We start from the raw sequence: 25,888 nt of genomic DNA on the forward strand, positions 1-25,888 counted from the left end.
TACTAAATGATTTGTGTGATTGTAATGCACATGTGTAAATGATAAACTGATAAAACGAGGCATGATATTGTTAAAATTACACTTGTTTTTCTTAAGACAATTCGAGTTATTCATGTTATTCACATTTTTAAGTAGACTTTGTAGATGTAAACCTGATCATAATGTATTTTTACTTTTTTCACTGTTATCATCTTACTGGTTCGGCCCACTTGAGATCAAACTGGGCTGAATGTGGCCCCTGAACTAAAATGAGTTTGACACCCCTGCCCTAGTTCATCTACAAGTTCTAAAATGGTATTGTTGGGTAGGCCATATGTCTCAATTATTTTTTCTTCCGTCATTCCAAAAATGTTGATGTGTTCAGAACAGATTGCTTCTCTACGTTGCCTTTGGTTTGGCCAATGCTGCCTCCTCGCCACAACAACTGCAGCCACTTTTATGCGAAGCTGTGCCAGTAAAAACCTGCCTTTCAAATGTGATAAATATAGATGTAAAATCAGCCACTGCAATCAGTTTCAGGTTTGGTAAATCACATTCTGCACACTAAATATTTGCATTTACTCATCCCAGTAATTTTGCGCTTTCTGGCAGAAACGCCCATATTGCATATTCATCAAGGCAAACACGCTAAATGGGTTACGCAAGCTATTTTGTCCATTTGAGAGACACAACCCTTGGTGCGTCCTGTTAATAGATAAGCTTCAACGTACTTTTGCATGCACAGTGAAGTTTGTGCATGTTTTTACACACGCAAACCTTTAGTAAATCAGGCCCTATGAGTTTTACTGGTGAATCAGTGTTGTAGAAGATGACAGTGTTTCCATGGCAACTTCAGAGTCTCTGAACGTCCAAATGGGTCATATCCGATGACCATGAAAAGATGACAAACTCTATTTTACACCAAATATTTACATGTATTGACAGGATTAATGGATCAACAGGCATTAAAAAGTTACATCAGTAGATTGTTTTGGTTTGTTTGGGTCTTTACGGATTAAATATGTTCAACTTACAACTTTCTAAGATCTTTTCAGATCTTTTTGGATGCAATTAAAAGTAAAATTAAACAACTAGAATTAGTTTGCTGGTGGAGCATTGCCTTCTAAATCAGATCCATAGATAGTTAAAGAAATAATAGTACTAGTTCTGAAATGACCAAAAGGTGCCCAACAATGAAAATCCTCTTGCTAATAATTATCAGTCAGTTAAAAGACTCAATAATTTAATCACTGATATGAACAGGAAATGACGACGATTTCTATTTGCTGTTTGTTACAGATTTTTACTACGGGATTTTTATTTCTCAGAAAAGCTGCAGCCAGATTCAAGTCACAGCCCTAAATAAAATCCATGAAAAAACAGTCAAAATCATGCTAAAAGAAATGATAATAAAATTTCTAAAATAACTGACGGAGTTAAATACAATAAAAACCCTGTTAGGAATAACTTCAACAGACTAATGGTCTCCCCCCAGGGATGACGATTTCTATTTGCTAATTAAGAGAATTTTCTTTTCTTTGTTTTTTTTTTTTGCTCAGTCTTTTTATTGGTATTTATGCAGAAACTGTACAAGCTGAATACGTTACAATCATGAGTCAATACAAACAAGAACAATCTCCATACCCCCACTCCCAATAGAGCCCCACCCCTATAAAAAATACCACTGTACCATTTAGCAGATTGGCTTTGATTGTGCATACAACCACATATAATGTAAGAATTTAATTATCTGATGGAAAATCCAGATGTGTCTTTGTTCTGCATAATTTGAGGAAAATCTGCAAAGTGCGATAATATTGTGAGGATGATATGACTTACACTACAATCTAGGCAGTTAATGTAAACACTGCAGCTGTATGGTCACAAAAATGTGGATGTGTCTGAGATTTAATAAGTAATTTTAGGAAAAGTCCACCAGCATTGTAGTGAAGTGTAGTTTATTCGGTCGTTAATTACTTTAAAACAACAAACAAAAACAACATATCCATTGTTCCATATACAATGTCTCCTTATTTACAACCAAGGCGATGGACAATTCTAGTATCTTTGTGGTATTACTAATAATAATCTGAGTTTTTATTCTTATGTTGATGCTGTCTGAAAGAAGGCCCGCCAGCTTATGTATTTTTATCATAAGCGTCATGGTTTTAATGTCAACTACACATTATGAAAATGCGTCATCCTTGTTTTATTTAATCAGTGCTCCTCACCTTTTCTTTCAATTGCTGCTTTGGATCATTGTCTCTTTGAAATAGAAACTGAATTCACAGCCCTGTGAAGACGTGCAGGCATATCATGGATTGACCTCCTTCACCTGTGTACGGTGAGGGCTTTAAGAAGGCTCAGTCTCAGCTGACCTGAGCCATAGTGAGTTGGTGTTGCTCCCACTTAGTTGCAGATTTTCTAATCCAAAATGCAGGACAAACAGACTGAAGCATTCATTTGTCCTTGCCTCTATCATGTTTTTATGACACTGTTGGTTCTGAATGTTGGCTGCATTTAATGCATTCAATTTGCCCTTTTGGAGATAATGGACATTTCTTAAAGTGGAACTTGATGTGTTTGCTACGTTATCTGGATACTGTCCAAATATTGTAACAATTTGGACAAAAAGTTGAGTAAAAATGCAGAGTTCCAAGTCAAATAACAACAAATACAAGCGGTGCCAGGCACAACAAACCCTACCCCTCCCAAGTATTGTAGCTTATTTTGGCATCAATCCACTCTTTCATCCATATTCAGTATTTGTTAAATATAAAAAATATATAAATTTGAAGTAAATTGAAAAAAAAAAAAAGATGTTTTATGGACTTTTGAAATTCTGCCCATTACAAGTAAATGGGAAAAGAGAAAGATTTAAAAATTTAACAAAAAATTTCAAAAAGCTACCACTTAGATCAGTGTTTCTCAACCTTGGGGTCGGGACCCCACGTGGGGTCACCTGGAATTCAAATGGGGTCACCTGAAATTTCTAGTATTTGATAAAAATAAATATAAAAACTTTCTAATAAAAAATATATGGTGAGTTGACAGAGACGATCACAATCCATAAAAGACACGACAAACTGTGAAGCTGAAACTGAAGCACTGTGGTTCTGTTTATCTTCCAAATGTTCATTGTGGTCAGTTTCAGATGCTGCAGCTCTTTCATAATTCATAGTTTGAGTTATTGTTTGTTCAGTATTAATTGTCAGCCTTGTAAATCCAAGCTGGACTGACTGTACATATCCTGACCAAGGAAAATAAAATTCTCACTTTGTGCAGTAATCTACACCTGGCTTTTCTGCCTCCGTCCATAATAATATCCATTATATAAACTAAATGTCGTCTAAAATTAACATTTATTTGCAACATAGTATATCAAACTATTACATGATCAAAAACAAATTAATCTCAGCAAAAAAAAAAAAAAAAAAGTTTCCGTTTTGAATGTCTGGGGTCACCAGAAATTTGTGATGTTAAACTTGGATCACAAACAGAAAAAGGTTGGAAACCACTGACTTAGATATTTTGCAGAGTGATGTTTAAAATTAATCTCTATATCTCTGCAACTTTTTAAGTAAATTGAGTTAATATTTATGCTTTATAGGAATTTGAAATATTGCCCATTATAAGTAAATGGGGGGAAAAAAAACAAAAAAAAACAAATAGCTATCACATACACACCAAGAAACTAAGAGAAAAATTTGACTAACTTTCTTGGATTTTAGAAGAAGTAAGAAATGTAATATTCAGTTCACGGATCAAGACTTTACCTCAAAAGACCTTTTGGGAGGATCACCCAGCCCTCATAATAAATTAAGAAACTAATGACACAGTCACAGCATATTAACAACAACTAATCAGATATAGCTGACAGGTAGATGGTAAATCATCTGATTGGTCAAAAGGTTAATTAAGATAGGCCAAATGCTTGCATGTTGAATTCATGCATGGTGTATTCATCACAGTTTCATCTTTTAGACTCAGACACAGCTTTATTGTCATATGATTAATGGTAAATGATAGAACGAAATATAGTTGCCCAGGTCTCGGTTTTGTAGCATGAGAAAGATAAAGGATAAAATAGAAAACATAACATATAAAAGGTGAATAGGGTGGAATAAATTCTTAATATGTACAAAATTACACAGTATGCAGCAGCAGTACATTTAAAGTGATATTGCATGTGGCAGCAGCAACAGTGAAATAAAGTTACAGCAAATAAAATAATGAAAATATGTCAGTCAGCACAAACATGTGCATAAATTCACACAACTAGTGCCTCGGTGGTCCATAAAACAGAAAAATAATGCACTTGTAAAAGCAGATCTAATAGAAACTACACTCCGAAATCTAATTCTGCGTTGTACTACTTTGCACTCTGCATGAGACTCAGTGTCAGCCAATCTAATTCACACAGAAGATATTTAATTTACACATTAAATAAAAGGCTCTGCATTTCCTAATCACTTAATATCCTCTGCGACTCCAGAGACTGGTCATTTCTGCTCTAAACAGAAAGAAACCGCTTATGCCAGCGTCAGTGACCTCAGGGCTGGAATATTATTGGCACTGCACTCTTCATTCTGGTCCCAAGCCCTCAAACCATATATAGCACTCCTTGCTTGAACATAATCCCATTTACTTTTGTGAGCTCATTGTTGTTGGGATTACGGAGCTACATGCTTCTCGTTGAGGAATGAAGTATTTTATTACTGCGAACAGATGTGCGCTGTACCATGCCATGACTAATAATGATAAGGCCAAATCAAAAAATTAGATCATAGAAGAGAACTCAACTGGAAATGGATGTTTGGGGATGCAGATTCAGAGGGTGACATGGTGTGTTGCATTATCCGGGGTCAACAAAAGGACAGTGCACCTGACCCAAAGAGTGTTTAACATAGAACTCACCTCAGAGGTCTTAGTGCTGCTCTCCGCCTGCTCCGTCCCACTGGGCTCTGAGCCGCTCTGCTCCCTCTGCTGGGAACAACAAACACATGCACCGGTTAACGCCACATGAACCTCACCTAAAGCAGGGGTGTCAAACATACGGCCCAGGGGCCAAAACCGGCCCGCCAAAGGTTCCAATCTGGCCCTTTGGAAGAATTAGCAAAGTGCAAAAATAACGCTGAAGTTATTAACAGTCAGGGGTGTCTATTAAACCCACAAATGTAATAACTTCCACAAACGTAATAAAAATTTGCAGCTTTTAATGTAACAATCCCACAGATGTAATAAGTTTCCCACAAATGTAACAGTCACCTACCACAAACGTCATACCTCATTTTCCCACAGTGTGCTCCTACCCTCTCCATTGTTATCATAATTTTTTTGTTTGTTTGTTTTGTTTTGTTTTTATTTATCTAGACAGGGACAATGTACAATATACTTTTTTTTTTTTTAATAATTTTTTATTTCAAACATGCAAAGAAAGTAAAACAAAACAAAGCAAATTAAGACATAAACAAAATAACGGACAGAATCCATCCTCAAGCACATACAAGTCAGAGTTTTGCATGGTCTAAAAGGAGTAGGAAGAAGCATAAACTTATTTAATCCTACCCCTCAGTCCTTTTACACCTTTTTAATTGACTTTATACAGCAATTAACCTGTACTATTGCCCTAATTTTAGCCTTGTACCACAACAATCCATAGTACAGTAACTGAATTATCCACAACATTATATTCCTGTCATTCAGCTCATACAAACAGACTCAACAGATCGAACATTTTCTTCAATACTTACGGCAGATTTTAACAGTACACTACCATACACAAACAAAACAAACAGGCACCATTGTCATTAACCTTAAACAGAAGAGATGTAGTGTGCCAGGTTGCAGCACTAGTGCTAATTTCCACCTGTAGTCCCTGGGCAGGCTGATGTTACCATTAAAAAAGCAGACATTAATAAAAACTAAAACATACTAAGAGCAGTATAAGATGCACATCATATCCAGACATTGTATTTACTTGGTTCAAACATAGGCTTCTCTTATACTAAATGAGAATAAATAATATCCAGTTCATTCTGAAGCTTTTATAATAAAACCTTTACAACATTTTTGCCCATTCGGTTTTGTTCCTCCATTTGTATTTCTAATTAAACACCTATTAATCTGTAATTAGTAACGTGGTGTAACTGCAACATTTGATCATTCTAAAAAGGCAAGTATCCAGACAACAAGAATAAATGGGAAGAAAAAGAAAGATGAAAGAATATTCGTGCATGCATTACTGAAATGTGTGTGATGCACTAATTTATTACATTTGTAGGAAGTTAATACAATTTTGGAAACTGAAGATTTTTACCATCCTACAAACGTAATAAATCCCCACAAACGTAATAATTATTACATTTGTGGGGATTTTGTGGGGATTATTATTGTGTTTGGGGAAATGAGGTATTACGTTTGTGGGATTATTACATTAAAAGCTGCAAATTTTTATTATGTTTGCAGTTTATTACGTTTGTGGGAGTTATTACGTTTGTGGGGTTAACAGTGTCAAACACATTTTAGTTTCAAACAAACTAAATATTCTGCCTGTTACTAAATGTTTTGTGTATCAGATGTATAAATGATAAGTTGGAAAGGAAAGGAAAGGAAAGGAAAGGAAAGGAAAGGAAAGGAAAGGAAAGGAAAGTTTATAAATATAAACATTTTACTTTTACTTTTTTGCACTACAACAATATACCTTACCACATGGTTTATAAGTTATGATGTTATTATTTTACTGGCCTACATGACATTATACTGGGCTGAATGTGGCCCCTGGACGCACTGACCTAAATGGTCCGTTTACACATAGGAGGTTGCATTTTCACTGACACACAAGGAATAAAATGACGCTGCTTGAATGCCCATAATGCTTTTAATTAACTCGCTGTCCTTTCTAACCACATGCTGCATGTGTAAGGGTTATACAAGGACTGGCACTGACAGGGATTGAGTCATCATTGGCTGGTCAGTCTGTCTGTTGCTTTGGTACGTCTTTAATTAGAAACTTGGATAGCGTAAGCATATACGTGCTAGTGGAAACCAAAAATAAATGTGTGGCACACTAAGGCTTACTACAAACCCATAGGACACGCAGGATTTATCTCCCTCCACTTAGTTTAGTTCACCTGTGAGCCTTTCTGACCCAAAATAGTACTTTGACACCATCTGAAAAAGAAGAAATATCAGCACAACTGTAAACTGAGAGTAAAATATACTATATGAACAAATATATTGGGACACATAACACCTAAAGCTTGTAGGACTCGGAAATATTGTGTAATATTGTGTGGTATTATAGTGTGTATAATATAGTGTTACTTTATTTTTTGCTGCTCATGCTGCTGCTACATGCACCATCACTTAAACTGTACTGTTGCTGCATACTGAGAAATTTTGTACATATTGCGAGTTATTTTATTATTTTTATGATTTCTTTTACATATTTTATGGTAGTTTTTATTCTATCCTATTTGCCTTTTATATATTTTATTTTATATGTTATCCTTTTACCTTCTATGCTACAAACTGAGACCTGGGTAACTATATTTCAGAATCGCCTTTATTCTACAAAGAATACAAGGAATTTTATTCCTTGTTTAAAACTATGCTCTCTCTGTGCAATATAACAAACAAGTACTAAAACACACAACTAAAACTGAGTATGAATAAGCAAAAAAAAAAACAAACTTTGTATGAAAAAGTGTATAAACATATAATAATAATAATAATAATAATAATAATAATAATGCATTAGATTTCTATAGCGCTTTTGCCATTCAAAGTGCTTAACATTATTAACCCATTATTAATTAATTCACATAGTTTCAACATCTAATTTCATTCTATCATGTACCATTGATTGAATGACAATAAAGCTGAGCCTGAAGATTATCATGATAAAAATGTTAACATGAGTTTACCAATAATTTTCACAATAAATGTCGCATCAATATCTGTTTTAAATTTATAGCTTGATTTTTTCCTCCTGAGTCAATTTTTTTTTCTTGGGGGTGAGGGGGTGGGGGGTGGGGGGGCAGAACATGACAAATATTTCAGAAATCTCAAGGCAGAATATTTAAAAACAATTATGATGACAAAAAAACTTCAACAATGAGCAAAATTAAGGAAAAACAAACTCTGAAGTGTTTTTTTAAATGACAATATGTGTGTTTACATTACCTTTTTTTTTTTTACATTATCTTTTTTAATGCATATTTTGAAATTTCACAGGAATTTTTTATGGATCTTTTTAATGGTGTTTTTTCCACAAAGAGTAAACGTGCATAGAGGAAATGAAGACATGACTTCTCAATAAATTCTGATCTAGATGTGACTGACAAGTGGTTTCCTAAATCTATCCAGAAACTCTGATCAAGTGTTTCTTTCATTTATGTTCTCTTCGTTTAGGGCTCATTAGTCTGCTTCCAACGATGCGGTACAGCATACTGATAACATCCCCAAAAATATCAAACGTAATCATCTGCTTCCTGTGGGCAAATCTGTTCAAATGAGTTATCATTGTGTAGACCACAGAGTGAACATCCTAAACAGATTACTGAAATTAGATTTAAGGACGTGTAGGACAATTAGGGTCATGTGATTTCATTCATCATTTGTGAATATGATTGCATCTATTGGCTTTTCTCCTGAGTTTTTATTTTGAAGTGTGCATTTTTTTCCAAGTCATGCATGGAAACTTGAACTGGTATGGAAAAAACACATATATTGTTACGTAGATGTACAGACTTTTGCATGTTTTATACGGTACACCTTTCTGCTTAGTGTCCTAGAATCCCAAATGTCACTCATCAGTCACACACATGATTCACTTCAAATGCATAACATCACCTGTTAGTGACTGAAATGCATGACCTGGGTTTTCCCTACAGTTATGAGCCTTAGGTGGAGTACCAAGGCCAGTTTAGGCTGGATTTAAGCCACAATAATCACTGGTCTAAAGTGGATTTCTTTAACCCTTTATCGGGCTAGTGACTATTTTTGGTCATTTCTGCATGCATTACAGAACAGTGACAGCAACAGTTCCAGTGAGGACAGTGAGTCAACAATCTCAGGTCCAATGTGGTCAACAAGGTCTGTAAGGTCCACCTCTGCATGAACAGTGAGTGTACCTGCTTTGTTAGGTACCATGAAGTAATGGTACTAATGTAAGGAATGATGTTCAAAGGGAGAATGTGGATGTGGACAGGGGTCTGGATCAGCACTTATGTTGGTCTAATGTTCTAAAAGTGATGTTCTAATGTTCTAAAATACATGTTCCTTTCAACTTACATGTGTTTTTCTTGTATTTTTTATATATAGTTCTTGGACTTTTTTTGCCAGGGTAAGAAACCAAATACAGTAACTTCATTAACTTTGATTTTCTACATAACAATAAAAAATTTGGAAAAATTATTTTAAAAAACTCAGTTTTTTTATGTCCTCCAATAACACACTAAGGTTGAAATGTTGAATTTCAGAGTATTTGTATGTGCGCCCTATAAAGGGTTAAGTTCTGTTTTAAACCTTTAGAACAGTGGTTCCCAACCTTTTTCGGCTCATGACCCCATATTAACATCACAAATCTCTGGCGACCCCAGACATTCAAAATGGAGACTTTTTTTTTTTTGGCTGGAATTAATTTGTTTTTGATCATGTAATGGTTTGCTGTACTATGCTGCAAATATATATTAGTTTTAGATGACATTTAGTCTATATAATGTATATTATTATGGACGGAGGCAGAAAAGCCAGGTGTAGATTACTGCACAAGGGGAGAATTTTATTTTCTTTGGTCAGGATATGTACAGTCAGTCCAGCTTGGATTTACAAGGCTGACAATTAATACTGAACAAATAAGAACTCAAACTATGAATTATGAAAGAGCTATAGCATCTGAAACTGACCACAGTGAACATTTGACAGATAAACAGTACCACAGTGCTTCAGTTTCAGCTTCAGAGTTTGTCATGTCTTTAATGGATTGTGACTGTCTCTCTCAACTCACCGTACATTTTTTATTGGTAAGTTTTTATTTTATTTTTATCAATTACTAGAAATTTCAGGTGACCCCATTTGAATTCCAGGCGACCCCCTGTGTGGTCCCGACCCCAAGGTTGAAAAACACTACTTTAGGATGTAGTGTATTTTGATCCACTGTGGCTTTTTCAGATAATTATACTTATTGTAACAGAGCACAGTCTTCACAAACTTAGGGAAAATGCTACAACCCACACAGCATCTAAGCCCTCCTAAAACCTTGACTCTCAATGCATCTAATTCTATCTTATCCTCCATTTTCTGTGTTACTGCTCACAGCTACCTATTCATCAATTAATAAGAGCAAGCAGGAAAATATTTATTCGGAGAGTGCTTCCAAATTCAAACTGCAAGAGTAGGTAATATAAATAGCTGCATCTTTGTACCATCAGAATGTGTGTGACTCACCAAAACAGAAACCCCTCTGTAGTGTATTACAAGTAGAGGTGGTCAGATTTACTTACATCACGATTAGATTGTGACATCTGCAACTTGAGGCATCTTTGAACTGAGATGTTTCCACACTAATGTCTAATGTCGCAGTTCTAGACTTTACCCAAACTGTATCTAACTCCTGGAATTACACAATAAAACACCTCTCCTGTTTCTTATTGCCTTGTTATTGCCTTATTCCCTCCTGTCTGTGTGAATAGTGCACTCACATAGTGTACAGAACCGGAATTGTCATCGCTCTGCTTTTATTCTCAATAACCATTTGTTTCTTATTCCTGAAAATTGCTGTGCAGAAAACATCTACTTCCTGTTGTGTAGAAGGACAGAGGGGGCCGTATAGAGTAAAGAGGCTCTTTTTAAATCACAATATTAAGATATACAAGGGCACAGTCAGGGGACTATGAACATGTTGGATGAAAAAAAACTTTAAGATTGACTTATTTTGTCATTTGTAGCTGATAAATAACTGTTTGGGAGTCCTAAAATCAAATGCACTGTTTCTAAATGAAAAAAGACAGCAGATGGATCTTCATTGTCCCAAGAGAGTGCTGCCTCGTTTATATCTCAACCTTAATGATTATAGGTTTTAAACATTATTTATACTTATTCACTCCAAGCATGATATTGGGATACTATTAAATCATTTGTGCTTGACGGATAATTTTGATAACCATCCTCGAGGACTTGAGAATTTACCCTACGTAACCATAATCACTTTACTCTACGTAACCAGATTTCCCTTCATGTGGATATCCCCCAATCCTAGACCCTTTTTTTTTCCCCACCAAAATTGCAGGAGTTATAGTCAACAATATACCTGACACTATGGTAATGTTAATTTTGGCAACTTCAAGTGAAAACAGCAACTTTTGATATGCTGAAAAATTTGCCCGTTTTTGGTGTCGTTTCTTTTTACCCTACATAAGTCATTTATTTTTCATGAAGATTTTGGTGAAAATGGCTGAAACATTCCATGTATTGCACTTACTAGCGGCATTGTACCCATGGTGCCATTGTACGATAGCGCCCTCCCGTGGTGCAACAGTGGCATTGCACCCATACGCCCTCCCATGCTGCAACATCGGGACACGCGTCAGACAAACATGTGCTGGACAGAGAAATGTCCATTATAGTAGGATATGCCAGGTAAATGCAGGCCGACTCGTTATCATCTAAACAATTTTTTTACCCTACGTAAACGCTTGACCACGCCCACAAATAAAAATGAACTAAAAACAAGTTGAGTGGAGGAAACATTCCCAGGTCCAAATATCTTACACTTAAGCCATATAAAATAGAGTTTAAAGGGGGGATATACGTAAAGAGTGTTTAGATTAAAGAGCTCTGAAGTTTTGCCAAAAAGATGCCAATTTACTGGATTATACAGGGTGGGGAAGCAAAATTTACAATGAACATTTAGTTGTTTTTCTCAGCAGGCACTACGTCAATTGTTTTGAAACCAAACATATATTGATGTCATAATCATACCTAACACTATTATCCATACCTTTTCAGAAACTTTTGCCCATATGAGTAATCAGGAAAGCAAACGTCAAAGAGTGTGTGATTTGCTGAATGCACTCATCACACCAAAGGAGATTTCAAAAATAGTTGGAGTGTCCATAAAGACTGTTTATAGTGTAAAGAAGAGAATGACTATGAGCAAAACTATTAGGAGAAAGTCTGGAAGATACTATTAAAGAAGAATGGGAGAATTTGTCACCCGAATATTTGAGGAACACTTGCGCAAGTTTCAGGAAGCGTGTGAAGGCAGTTATTGAGAAAGAAGGAGGACACATAGAATAAAAACATTTTCTATTATGTACATTTTCTTGTGGCAAATAAATTCTCATGACTTTCAATAAACTAACTGGTCATACACTGTCTTTCAATCCCTGCCTCAAAATATTGTAAATTTTGCTTCCCCACCCTGTACATGCATGCATTTTCATAAAAAGGAAGAAATAAAATGTTCTTTCTTTCCATTTATTTGTTTATTTATTTATTTATTTATTTATGTGTATGTGAACTCACAAATATGTATGTATATCTGTATGTGTCTGTATTTGAGGAGGGCTTATATATTTTTGTATGTAAGTATATTATGTCTAGTAAATTAACAAAGGTCCAGTACTTGGGGTGGTTGGAGGTGGTGGTGGTGGGGTAATTGGATAGGAACTTGATATAACAGTTTCATGTTCAAGTTGTAGGTTTCTTGTTATACATTGGAAAATTGAAATTAAAAGAGACCTTGATCAAAAAAAAACAACAAAAAAAAAGAACAAATAAAAAACTGAAACTGACAAGTGCTGTTGAGAATTTGGAATATCATTACTACATAGAGTATGACCTCTTTAAATAACTCCACATTACTTTAAATGCACCATCAGGGACATTTCATTCACTTTCATTCCCACTAATAAATGGGTTTATGAGCGAGGACACTAATAATGCTGGTTCATTTTACAACTCTTTGACTGGAATGAATTTGTAACACTGGCAATAAGAAACTATGACACTATGAGAGTGTTTATTCATTTGGATCTGCATAAGGGCATTACCAGAACTGCAGTACTACATAAACATTACTATGCCTACGCTGGACTCTGTGGATTATACAACAGTGGAAAAGCTTTAGAAAATCCATCACATTTGATGCCCCGAAAATATTCATTCAGCTGATAAATTATTTCAAATCTGAGGTTGATCTATAAATATCCAAGAGCTGCGACTCTATTTTTAGCTGTTTTCATGAGTGAATAACTGCTCTGGACCCTGTTCATGTATTTAAAATGGGTATGTGGCGGGGGGGGCATCTGCCATCTCATTATTTGACAGGACATTTGCTTAATCTTTAGAGGGCTGATTGTGGTCAGTGAACAGGGGATGTAACAGCAGTGTACTGATGGCCTCATGGTGGGGTCATCATTCTCTGAGGACTCTTCTAATCCCCTTCACTTATCCCTATCCTGGTACTACTGGATGATCTGGGCCTGGTTGTTCAACAAACTCCTGCTGCTATATGAGAACGCTTTAAAGAACTGGAGCGTATGGATTGGATGAGAATATATATTCACATCCCTGTTGACCAGTACTCTCCTGTTCCAGCAAGACGAAAAAAAAAAGGAAAAAAAGGAAAAAAAAAAAAAAGGTGTGACGTAACAGGTTTGACTCTGTGGACAAATAGGATTACTAGTGGATTACTAAAGTGCCTGGTCCAATTCCAAGAGAAACGTCAAATATACTATGAGTGAAAGGACTTGTGTGACCACAGATCTATACTTCCCAACTGGCCAAGTGCCCACGCATCCACAGAGAAAACCATGGCACAGGAATTACAGCCTATTTCATGTATGTCAACAAACCTTCAAAGGTACTGACCTACATTTCAGCTTTTGTGTTTTTATGTAATGCTGTCACTCTTTCAGCTGCTTTCACTCTGTGACAAATGTAAGATTCAGTTCAATAACCACACGGAGACAGACACTCAAACCAGAATTTTATTCTTGAAGGACTAAAAATATCACTGATAGTGCAAAAATATACAAATCTATTTATTTTAAAATGATGCTGTGTTAATTTAGGGTTGATTTTGAAAACAACATACAGCATGTTTGCCTATTTATCTAATAATGTGGAAAATATTTTGCATTCAGAAAACAATTCGATAAGAGATATAACACACTTTCTAGGACAGATGGATTAATTTAGCCAAAAAATCCCACCTAAATCTTTTTTTTTTTTCATTAAATACTTTTTGATGTTCTGTCATGCACATATATTTATTTTGGCATGCGTTGGTTTCCCATCAGTAGTTTCAGATAAAGGGATTTATTTACAGAATGCATTTTTGGTGTAAAAATTTTAGGGAGTGAGAATTGATCTTTATCTGTTTTTCTCAACTTTTAAGTATCATTATTATATCAGCCTTTAAAAATCTACTGTTAATAGACATCTATTTTCTATAAATTGAATGAACATTTAATTTGTAGAAAATAAGGGAACAGGACTGGAACTGGAACTATCTTTAAGTGTAATACCATCGTTTACCACTAGGTGATTGCTCCAAAACAGCCTTAGCTCATTTTTTTTGAGGTCTCATTTATTTTAATTGAACCCCCTAAAGGTTCTCATCCACCTTTACATTTTTCCTCTCAATACAGTTTCAGGTCAAATAGAAGCTTCAATGTCTGTCAAGCCAGACTTCGATTGTGTATGATAGTTCAATCGCCTCCTGAACAGGACTTTTAGAGACTTTTGTTTATTTGATAAAACATTTTCGCCCTAACAAAAACCTTGACTATAATTGTGGTTAATGGCTAACACTAACAAGACCGTGAAACGACAATGTTACGCAAGTCAGTTGATGGTAGTTCACCATTCAGTAAGCTAGCAATTAGCATTAGCTCCATCACCTTCCCTCAGGCTCTGCCCCTTTTGTCTAAATATGGTCACTCCTGGCCACATGCAAACTACTGACATCAAAATAATCAGTTCCATCCATTAATCATGCAACAGATTATGATATACAGTCGCAGAAAAAAATTATTAGACCATCAAAAGTCATCAAAAACAATGGTTATGTAATCAAGTACTAATCCCTGTGGGTATCATGCGACTAAAACAGACAAAAGAAAACATGGAATGCCTAAAAGCACGGTTTTTGTCAGTACAACGCCATAGATATTGATGTAAGAACTGAAGTGATTTTGGTTATTATCAGGAAAACATGGAAAATAGATAGATATCAGCTCTGAAATTAAACGCTTATGAGCTATTTTTGTTGTTATCATTATATTTGTCCATTAAAATGAAGAAGAAATTGAAGAAAACAAGGGTGGTCTAATAATTTTTTCCACAATTGGAAAATGACCACTTCTACAGACCTAAATACTTAAATATTTTTCTCCATTTCTGTAGAAACATTGGCCAAACTTTCAATAACATGTAGCAAAAACAGAAATTATAACTGTATAACTTTGGAAATGGTAACAATAGCTGCAAATAAAAGATGGCAATATGTGTCACATTCACTCTCCTCCATGTTTGCCCTCAGACTTGATCCAAATAAACAAAAAAATAAATTTGCTCAAGTTACTTCCACAGGTCAACTACAACTGATAGAAAACATTCCAGTTCCAGACCAACTTTCTCTCATCTCCATCAGTGCACCGTAAAAGCACCAATTTAAGATAAGAAAGAAAATAAAAGTCTTAAAGAACCACATTACACAGTCCAAAATGTGTTCTTGGTAATGCTGGAGCTGAGGCTACATTTTCATTCGTCTGTCATGCTTTTTCAGCTCATCATGGCCCTCACCCATTCAGCTCCCTCTATTCATTCCCCTTAATTAGAATGTCACAGTGTGAGCGGGCTCGCATACATCAGCGCCTTCTTTTACACGCACACAAATACACACTCACACACACATTGTCGCTATCAATTTAGCAACTTTACAGTCTGAATGGACAATGAGCATCTTTGTCCTTTCAAACTGTATATGTTCAGCTAATGTAGATTAACAGGACTGTACAGATAGTCACTTTCCTGCTTCTCAACCCTACACTGACTCTGCAGTATGGTGTAAAAGTATTCTAATACGAACTGTACAATGAACTTCTATAGTACATGAGCTTCTATAGTACAGGGTGACACAAAAAAACAGGAACTTTTTAACAATCCAATAAAACCAAGAGTGATGGAAGAAAAATATTTTATTCATAGTAATTGAAACCTTAAAACATGCCATTTAAGAAACAATGATGGAATTTTCATTTTTTTAAAATTACTTCGTGTAGATGGCGTCCTCCTGTACGAATGCATTCTTGAAATCTGCTGTTGAGATTCCTCATTGACCGCTGCAACATCTCAGCTGGGATACTGTGAATTTCCTCCTGAATTCTCTGTTTTAACTCATCCAGAGTTCTTGGTCGAGTCGTGTACACTTTACTCTTGAGATAGCCCCACAAGAAAAATCACCGTTTTTATAAAATATTTTTATGGCTAACGCACGCTGTTGCCCGTTCCACTGATCTATGGTTACTAAAATGGGGGTGTGTTTACTTGCTCAAGGTCACTGTCTCGCAGTGCTGCCACTTGCTCGTGTCTGCCAATACGCACTTCAAAAATTCCCGTTTTTTTGGGTCACCCTGTATATGTATAAATAATAAATCAAGGCAAGAAAAACAAGGCAAGAAAAACAAGAAAAAATCACCAACGGACAAATCTGGCGATCTAGGGGGCCAGGGAATGTTACTGAATCTTGAGATCACACGGTCACCGAACAATTCTCGCACAGCCGCCAATGGTTACTAAAATGGGCGTGTGTTTACTTGCTCAAGGTCACTGTCTCGCAGTGCTGCCACTTGCTCATGTCTGCCAATACGCACTTCAAAAATTCCCGTTTTTTTGGGTCACCCTGTACATTTAACCCATAAAGACCCAGCCCTACTTTTGTGTCAGTTCCCAAATAATTTTTTCTCTCTATTTAACCATTCTTAAGTGATTTATAACATTTATTATAATAGTAGCGTGTTGACCCGTGAGGATCCATGGGTTCTAGATGTGGTAGTTATTATGCTGTTGTGTATTCATGCATGCTGTTTCGCATTTGTCCAGCAGTCACCGCCAAAGCATTCTGGGCATAGCAATGTGACTGTAAGGCTATTGTATTTCAAAGTTACTAATATTTCCGAAAATATTGGTCCTATCAACTTGCCGTTTTCGCTACCGTCTTCCTTGATCGAAAATACATAAGTATGACAAACTGCAGCAGTCAGCTTTTTCCAGATTTTGTTTGATTCCCAAGAGACACACACTCACACACAGAGGCCACTTGGCTTGTATAATATAGATTATTCTCAGTATTTTATGTTTTTCATTGTAAATTATGTATTTTCCCATATTTAATTAACCAATCATGTAGATGTTCATTAAAGCTCAGATTAGAGTTGAGGGTTCAGAAACAGAGAAAACTGAAGAAAAAGTGACGTTTTCAGTAAAAATACATCATGAACTTGACCTAAACCAAGTGTGTCCATCCACTGTCATTTGTCAAATTTCATGGGTTTTACTGGTGAATCAATGTTGTAGAAAATTATGGTGTTTTCACAGTAACCATGGAGCCTCTGAATGTCAAAATGGGTCATATCTGATGACCATGAAAAGATGACAAACTGCATTTACACCAGTTATTTACACGTATTGATAGGATTAGTGGATCAGCAGGTATTAAATATTTTAGATCAGTAGATGGTTTTGGTCTTTATGGGTTAAAAGAAGAAAGATTTTCTTTCTGATTTCCCTTAGTGTTCAGCTACAGATGAAGATAATTTCTGCTTTGTAATATTTCAAGGAACTAAATTAACTTGCATATTGTATTCCTAAAAAAGGTAAAAAACTGAATCAGACTTAAAGAGAAATGTAGCGCATGCCACTAAGCACGGATCTTGGAGGTAAACTAAAACACAGACATCCCTATTAAACTGTCAGAAACACCAGGCACAGATACCGTCACTCAAATGAAAAGGAGACTTTTACTGAAAATAACATCGTAATGACACCAGGTGCACTGCAATTTTCTCTGTAGATAGTGAGGAAAAATAAATACTTGTTAGAGAGTCTTGGTATGGCCTTCTCTGAATGCAGAGAATCAACAAACCTCAGTGGGTTCCTCATCAACCCTGAAGAGGTGAGACTGGTTTGTTTACCACGGTTAGTCCTAAGGGCCACCAATTATCACTTCACAACTCCAGTGAACCCTTTGAAAGGAATGCTCTCAAACACATCGCAAAGACTCTGAAGCTATGCTACGATGTACCCGGTTGGCACAGGAACAGGTTTAGAGTTTAAACATATCAATAATGTAGTGAAAAACAAACATCAGACTTCAATCTATTTCTTACTTTTTCATCCTTATAAGCATACAACTTCTCATCATCACTAACATTTAAAGTAGATAAAGCAGCAATTCCACAAACAATAGCATAACAGTATGTACGGAAAACCTTTAACCCTTTAACCCCTGGCATGTCTGTGGTGAGCGTTCTGTATTATGCCTTTATTAGAGGCAGTGTTTGTTTTTTTCAAGTCAGGGACTTTAAATTAAGGGGATATTGAACCTTGTCTGAATAATTAAAGCTTCAGAGCACAAGTGGTTTTTTGGTGTCACTGGGCAAAAATTCTAAATTATTGTTCAGGCACTCAAAGGTGTTTTCAGGCAGGTAGGGGTACATGGTTGGAAGCTGTAATTATCAAGAACTGTTCTGAATGAGGCTGGATCAACCGACAGAAGAGAAAAGAGAACAGACTGACAAAAGAATGCTGCATGAAGAAAATGCTGCTTTTAAAATTTTCCCCTGATTTTTTGCTCCTCTTACTTTAATTTTGGCTCATTACTTAATAAAAATAAATATATAGTGTTACACAAATATCTGTCGGAATATATTACCATATAGGCTTCAACAATAAGGAATGTCTGCATGGCCTAGTCTAAGTAAAATCTTATTTCAGGCAAATAAATTTAGAGTCAATCAGGAAAAATAAATAAATAAATAAAGTTAAAAAAAAAAATAGATGAAGCGATGATGAACATAACACTGGTCTACAAAGAAAATGCTTCCAGAATAAAAGTAATGAAATTTTAACACATGAGAGTCACTGATAAAGAAAAATCAAGTCAAAAATGCTGGTTGGCTGAACTTTCCAAGATACAGCCTTGGGTCAAAATGTAAAATTCAAGAATTAACAAGAGAATGGGTTTGACTCAAAAGGAATATTTGTCTCAGAGCTACAAGATCTACTTCAAAACACTGTCTGCACATTAGAATACATTCACTTTACAGGTTCTATTTAGTGGAAGATTTATAAAACTATTATATAAATGTACATAAACCAATATATATGTGTAATAACACTTAATCATATACCTTGAAAACATCAGCAAACCGACACTTTTGTCATTTATTACCTCCGCCAAGGAGGTTATGTTTTTGCCAGGGTTTGTTTGTTTGTCTTTGTCTGTCCGTTAGTGTGCAACATAACTCAAAAAGTTATGGACAGATTTTGATGAAATTTTCAGGGTTTGTTGGAAATGGGATAACTAAGAAATGATTAAATTTTGGAGGTGATCGGGGGTGGGGGGGCCCACGAGGGGGGGCGCAGACCAGAAAATTTCATCAAAATCTGTCCATAACTTTTTGAGTTATGTTGCACACTAACGGACAGACAAACAAACAAACAAACAGACAGACAGACAAACCCTGGCAAAAACATAACCTCCTGGGCATGGGGGGGCCCACGGGGGGGGCCACTGATCAGCCTTCGCGGAGGTCTGCGCTCTCCGAGTGCTTCTAGTTTTCCAATTAATCTTATTAAAATATGTAACATTTAGCACATTTAATCTCTGAAGCAAATCATTTCTAAAAAATTGCAGACCAGTGTAATAAAGGAGTGAATTATCAAACTTTCTTGTCAACCCTTTCAAAACAGAAACTCCAATCAAGTAACGCCACAATTTTAAGAACATGCACAGTTGTTGAAAGCCACGCTGGCTTTCCAAAAAAGTCTTTATAGGAGCAGGTAAAGACCAACTCTGGGTAAGTAGATTTGTAACCCACTACCAAGTAAGTGAAAAAAAAAAAACATTAACATTGAACCCTGCATGATCTAACAGTCAAGGTCCTATCATATCAATAATAATATATGCAGCATGTCCACTTAATGCTAGAGATGTGTGGCCAAAACAATAAATAAGAGATACTGACAAAAAGCTACCTATGAGTCTAAACAAGAAGATAGATTAGATAGATAAGATTAGATAGATTAGATTAGATAGATTAGATAGATTAGATAGATAGATAGATAGATAGATAGATAGATAGATAGATAGATAGATAGATAGATAGATAGATAGATAGATAGATAGATAGATAGATAGAGCAGCAGCAGTATGACAAACAGTAAAAATAAATATCAGAATAAAAATAGGCCCTGTTTTGCCATTGTGATTTGCGTCTGCTTGTTGGCTAATCAAGTAAAATACACAGATTACTCATTGTATGACAAAAGCTTCAACTAACATAAAAAATACAAGACTGTTTTACACAGTATCTTTCTCTGCTTTATGCTCTTTTATGGTTTTGTCCATTTCTGCAATCAGATCAACATAAATCTCCCTAAATCTGGACCTTTCTATCGCAGCAGTTTGCGATTATATAATTGTACAGGTTAATCCCGTGATTGCGATTGTGACTCGATTAACCGTGCGTTCACAGTACGAACGCAACATGTTTTATGTGACATTTTATGTGTGGTCTGCTCAACTTCATTTAATAAATATCCATTCCTTGTAGCTGAAAGTATGAACCAGCAGAAACTGAGAACAGATGCTTGCAGGAAGTCTCTATTCCTCTTACATATGTCTGAGTTTCTGCAGAGCCAAGTGGAATAACACAGTGTCAAACGAAAAGCTCACCTCGACTGGACAGGCAGAGTGTACAGGCTCAGAGTTCTGTGGTGAAACACTTTTCTCCCACTTGTCTGCCATGTGGTTGACCTCCTCCAGCTTTTGCTCGCAGCTCTTCTGTGTATTTAGCAGCGTCACTTCATAGAACTCCTGGATATCTGCAAGAACGGAGACATTACATGACTCAGGTGCTGTTTAACCTCACAACAGACGACACACAGAATAGACTGTGTCTTCTGAGTCACGCTGTACCCATTTAAATGCATTTAATTGCTGCCACTCATTCACTGACATGAGAATGAACGCTTACACAATCAATTTTCAGCTTGACGTACATCCACCTAAAACATCAATGTATTGTAATAAATTACAAAAGGTTATGCAATGTTTTGCAAAGAAAAAGCTAGAGCAGGTGTAGAAGCAGATCGTCTCCAGCTGGTAAAAACACGCATGAGATAGTGAATGTGTTTTCTACTGAGCCAGATCAAGACAAAGTGAACATCAGTGTCAAAAAACACAGTTTCACCAATCATTTCTCAAAGAGACTCATTTTTTAGCTTAAGAACTCTATTTTATGGAACTGTTGGAATTGAAAGAAGATATAACAATATAATCAATATAAAATTAATCCTAAAAAGGGTTAAAATATGTAAATGCACTATTAACTTTAATAATAATATTCTTCTAGCTTATATCAGTGATATTTTCAGTCTGTAGGAACTAAATATTCAACAGTACAAGAATATAGAAAGGCTATGTCCCATCCAATTATTAGCCAAATATGCTCTGCTCTCAGCTGTATATATACTGAACAACAAAAGAAACGCAAGTATGTTTCGGTATTGGTTTGTATGGGAGTTTTATTATGAATATTGGTTTCATATGAGATATTTATATCCAGCTGTGAAATTTACAATGGCAGCACATTGAATTGTGTCCATGAGCACTGAGTTGACGGTCACGGAGATGGGCCAAGTGAATATGGCAATCCTGATTACGGGTGGTCACACGTGGTCTTCCGGATCTTGGTCTGTCCCGAGTGGTCCTTGTGTCACGGAATCGTGTCCTCAGCCTACTGATGGTGGACTCGTGCACTTGCAGACGTCTGGCAACGTTATGAGCCGTTAAACTAGCATCAAGCATACCAATGGCGCGTTCTCTCAGATTATCATTAAGGCGAGGCATCGTGGTAATGCAGTAACTTTTGAATCTTATCATTTCTTTTTATAGCCCCCGGATAAACAAAGGGAATTGCCACTCCCATTTGTTGCTCCCACTACCATATCACTCAAAACGTACCGCACCTCCGATACTTTGTACACATGCTCAACACCACTCGTGGTCGTGTTTGCCTGCAAACACACGCTCCAATGGTTACAACTCACTTATTGTAATGTGTATCTCAGTTGACAACTCAACAGGACAGCTGAACTCTTGCCTAAATTAACGACCAAAACTTGCGTTTCTTTTGTTGTTCAGTATATGACTTCAGTTGTAATATGTATGTTAAATAAAACTTTAGTGGCATATTTGTAGTGTTTTAGTTCCAAAGTCTTTTATTCTGATACTGAACAAAGGCACAAACTGCTGTCCCTGTGTCACAACAGATTTGTGTTCATAAAAACTTATCATTTAAACATTTTTATTCAATATTGATCACAATTGTATTTTCACATCAGAGCTAAAGCCCTATGTTTCATTTAGTATCAGTTTCTTATGAGAACAGCATGTTTTGTACATTGATGTAAAGTGAAAAAAAAAAAAAAGATGTTCATTTTGAGTCCCTGTGTCAAGCAGCAGTAATTTAAGTATTTTTACCCCAAAACTGTATTTCTGTCAATTGTAACGTGTCATGTGAAAGTACTTGTATTGAACATGGAAATAAGTTATTTAGTTTAAACACAGAGCTTTTTGAACAGTGTCCCCATGTCACCGCTGGATCTGACCCTATGTAAGTTGGAACCAAGTAGAGTTGAGGAAAGATGTTTTTACCTACTGACAGTTTCACACCAGGAAGCGTTTGACAGGTGTAATGAAGGCTGAAGCTGCAGCCAAAACCGTCAGCAGGTAAAAACATCTTTCCTCAACTCTACTTGTCGGATCACAAGAAAATCTCTCACAAACATTTGGAAAGGAAGACATGATGAACGTAATTAATCTAAGTTTGAACCATTTCCCTGATGAAAATATGAATACAAAAGAATTATGTAAAAGTCACATATGCATGCAACTTTACAGAAGCACAGGACTAGTTAACCCAATGGTTCCCGACCTTTTTTGGCTCGTGACCCCATTTTAACATCACAAATTTCTGGTGACCCCAGACATTATAAATGGAGACTTTTTTTTTTTGCTAAAATTAATTTGTTTTTGATCATGTAATAGTTTGCTATACTATGTTGCAAATAAACAATAATTTTAGATGACATTTAGTCTATATAATGTATATTATTATGGACGGAGGCAGAAAAGCCAGGTGTAGATTACTGCACAAAGGTAGAATTTTATTTTCCTTGGTCAGGATATGTGCAGTCAGTCCAGCTTGGATTATTGGGGTAGCATCTGGGAGTGCTGTTTCTGTGTCTGTGTTTCTGCGTATGTGCTTATGTGTTTATGACCCCTGCTGCACACCGAATTTTCTTTTCTAAGGATAAATAAAATTGAAAGTTGAAGTTGACAATTAATACTGAACAAACAATAACTCAAACTATGAATTATGAAAGAGCTGCAGCATCTGAAACCGACCACAATGAACATTTGAAAGATCAACACTACCACAGTGCTTCAGTTTCAGAGTTCCTTCAGCTTCAGAGAGTCTTTTATGTATTATGATTTTTTATTTGCAAGCTTTTATTTTTTATTTTTTTCAATTCTAGAAATTTCAGGCGACCCCATTTGAATTCCAGGCGACCCAACAAGGCTGAAAAACACTGAGCTAAACAGTACAGACAAAGCAAATTAAATTACAATGTCAACAGTCCCAATCTATTGTGCAGTTTTTAATATTACACAGCACCAGAACTAAACAGATGCTTTGACACCAAGTCCCTTATCAAACCGTAACCATGACCCATTCGGGTGCTGCAGGTCATCCAAATGGAAAAAGATAAATGCTGGCAGAAAAGCAATAAAAAGAAGGTATGCGTCATTATGAAACCCTTGTCATATTTTATTCTTGCAGGGAAATGTCAACACCTCATGTCATCAGAGCTCTGTACAGATACATACACGAGGTTGCAGACCCTGACCCCCTCAGATTAGATCCATCAAAAGGAAGAATTCTGCTATGTTAGGGACACATATGCAATAAATAAATGCCTTAACCACTAAAACATGAAATCATATTTATATTATCAATTGAGTCAAAGTATGTGATATGAGTGTCAGTACTATTATAACAGCCAACAAAATTAACCCATAAAGACCCAAACATTCACCTTTAACCTAAACCATCTACTGATCTAAACTGTTTAATACCTGTTGATCCACTAATCCTGTCAATACATGTAAATAATTGGTGTAAATTGCAGTTTGTCATATTTTCATGGTCATCAGATACAACCCATTGTGATGTTCAGAGGCTCCGTAATGAACGTGGAAACACCGTCATCGTCAACAACATTGATTCACCAGTAAAAAACATGGAGTTGGATCAATGAAAGTAGATGGAGACACTTGTTTTTGCATTCAGTTACTGATATATTTGCCGAAAAAGTCCCTTTCTTCAGTTTTCTCTGTTTTGATCAAATAATTTTTGAATTTACACTGAGTTTTCATGAGCATCTAAATCAAGTATAGGAAATCAAATATAGGAAAATTCATTTAAAGTGTTTATTTGTCATGTGTATAGTAAAGAAACAAGTTCCCTGTACAATGAAAATCTTACTTTGCCGTTCACACTGAATGCCACAAGAGAAAAGGATAAAAATATAAGCTACTATTACTAAGAGAAAAATATACATTTACATAATGTGCAACATCAGGTAATACATGGTTTTACACTGAAAAATCCAAAATACTTTAGATAATCTTGTAATAAATTACGATAAATCACTTGAGAAAGAATAAATAGAGAGAAAATGTCACTTGGGATCTGCCATAAAAGTAGCACTAGGTCTTTATGAGTAAAGATTTAGAAATGAAATAATGTTTTCAGTTCTAGATCTTCTGAGAGCAATAGATGCCTCCATCCATCCATTCATTTTCTCAACTGTTTAGACTTTAAGAAGGTTGTGAGGTTGCCAGCGTCTATCCCAGCAACCAGTGGACAAAGGTGGGGTTCACTCTTGACGTAACTCCAGTTCATCACCAGGCTGACATATACAGACGACCAACCATTCAGTCACATTCACACTTAGAGGTGATTTAGATTCAATTCACATATTAGGTTGTATGTTTTTGGACACAAAAAGGCGACAATGCTAACCACTGCAGCACTGTGCCACCTGCAATAACTGGCTTTCCAAATAAAATCATAAAATGCACTGGCATCCAGATCCTCTAAGTGGAGAAACCCATGTTGTATAAACAGAACAGCATAGAATAGAATTGCATAAAATAGAATAGATCTTTGTCACTGTCACAGGAAAATGAAAATTTCATTTAGGAATTTAGGAGCTCTGTTCTGTTTCGCAGCAAAACAATTAGTACAAAACAGACTGTATAAAAAAAAAAAAAAAAAAAAAAAAAAAAAAAAAACGACAATATCATACAAAGTACTAAAAAATTTAAGAAATGTATGAAAATTACAAAATAAAATATTAAAAATACATATACTACTAAAGTACTACAAAAATGGCTGAAATATAGCCTATAAAAAGGTAACTCTATACTACAAATAAGAAAAATGTACAACAAACAGGATATATGCAGGTAATACAGCAGGGGTATTCAAATCCAGTCCTTCAGGGCCAGTATCCTGCATGTTTTAGATATTTCCCTCTTCCA

General features: G+C 35.8%; 1 protein-coding gene and 1 long non-coding RNA gene across 14 annotated transcripts in view; one reads left to right on the plus strand and one right to left on the minus strand.

Moving 5' to 3' along the window:
- The window catches only part of dlg2 (discs, large homolog 2 (Drosophila)), a 417,220-nt gene that overhangs the window by 321,921 nt on the left and 69,411 nt on the right, over nt 1-25,888 (minus strand). For 12 of the 13 annotated variants that reach the window (XM_030154919.1, XM_030154918.1, XM_030154917.1 and 9 more), the window contains exons 3-4: nt 20,951-21,099; nt 4,897-4,965 (exon numbers count right to left, since the gene is read on the minus strand). In XM_030154919.1, coding sequence (XP_030010779.1) covers nt 4,897-4,965; nt 20,951-21,099 — 218 coding nt within the window. The remainder of the gene's footprint in view (nt 1-4,896; nt 4,966-20,950; nt 21,100-25,888) is intronic. The other variant, XM_030154920.1, reaches the window with a different exon arrangement.
- LOC115433489 (uncharacterized) lies at nt 5,164-10,532 on the plus strand. Its single transcript, XR_003937367.1, has 3 exons — nt 5,164-5,242; nt 7,376-7,382; nt 10,521-10,532. It is a non-coding gene; the product is annotated as an uncharacterized LOC115433489 (long non-coding RNA).

Source organism: Sphaeramia orbicularis, chromosome 14 (genome assembly GCF_902148855.1).
Source record: "Sphaeramia orbicularis chromosome 14, fSphaOr1.1, whole genome shotgun sequence".
NCBI classification, from domain to species: Eukaryota; Metazoa; Chordata; class Actinopteri; order Kurtiformes; family Apogonidae; genus Sphaeramia; species Sphaeramia orbicularis.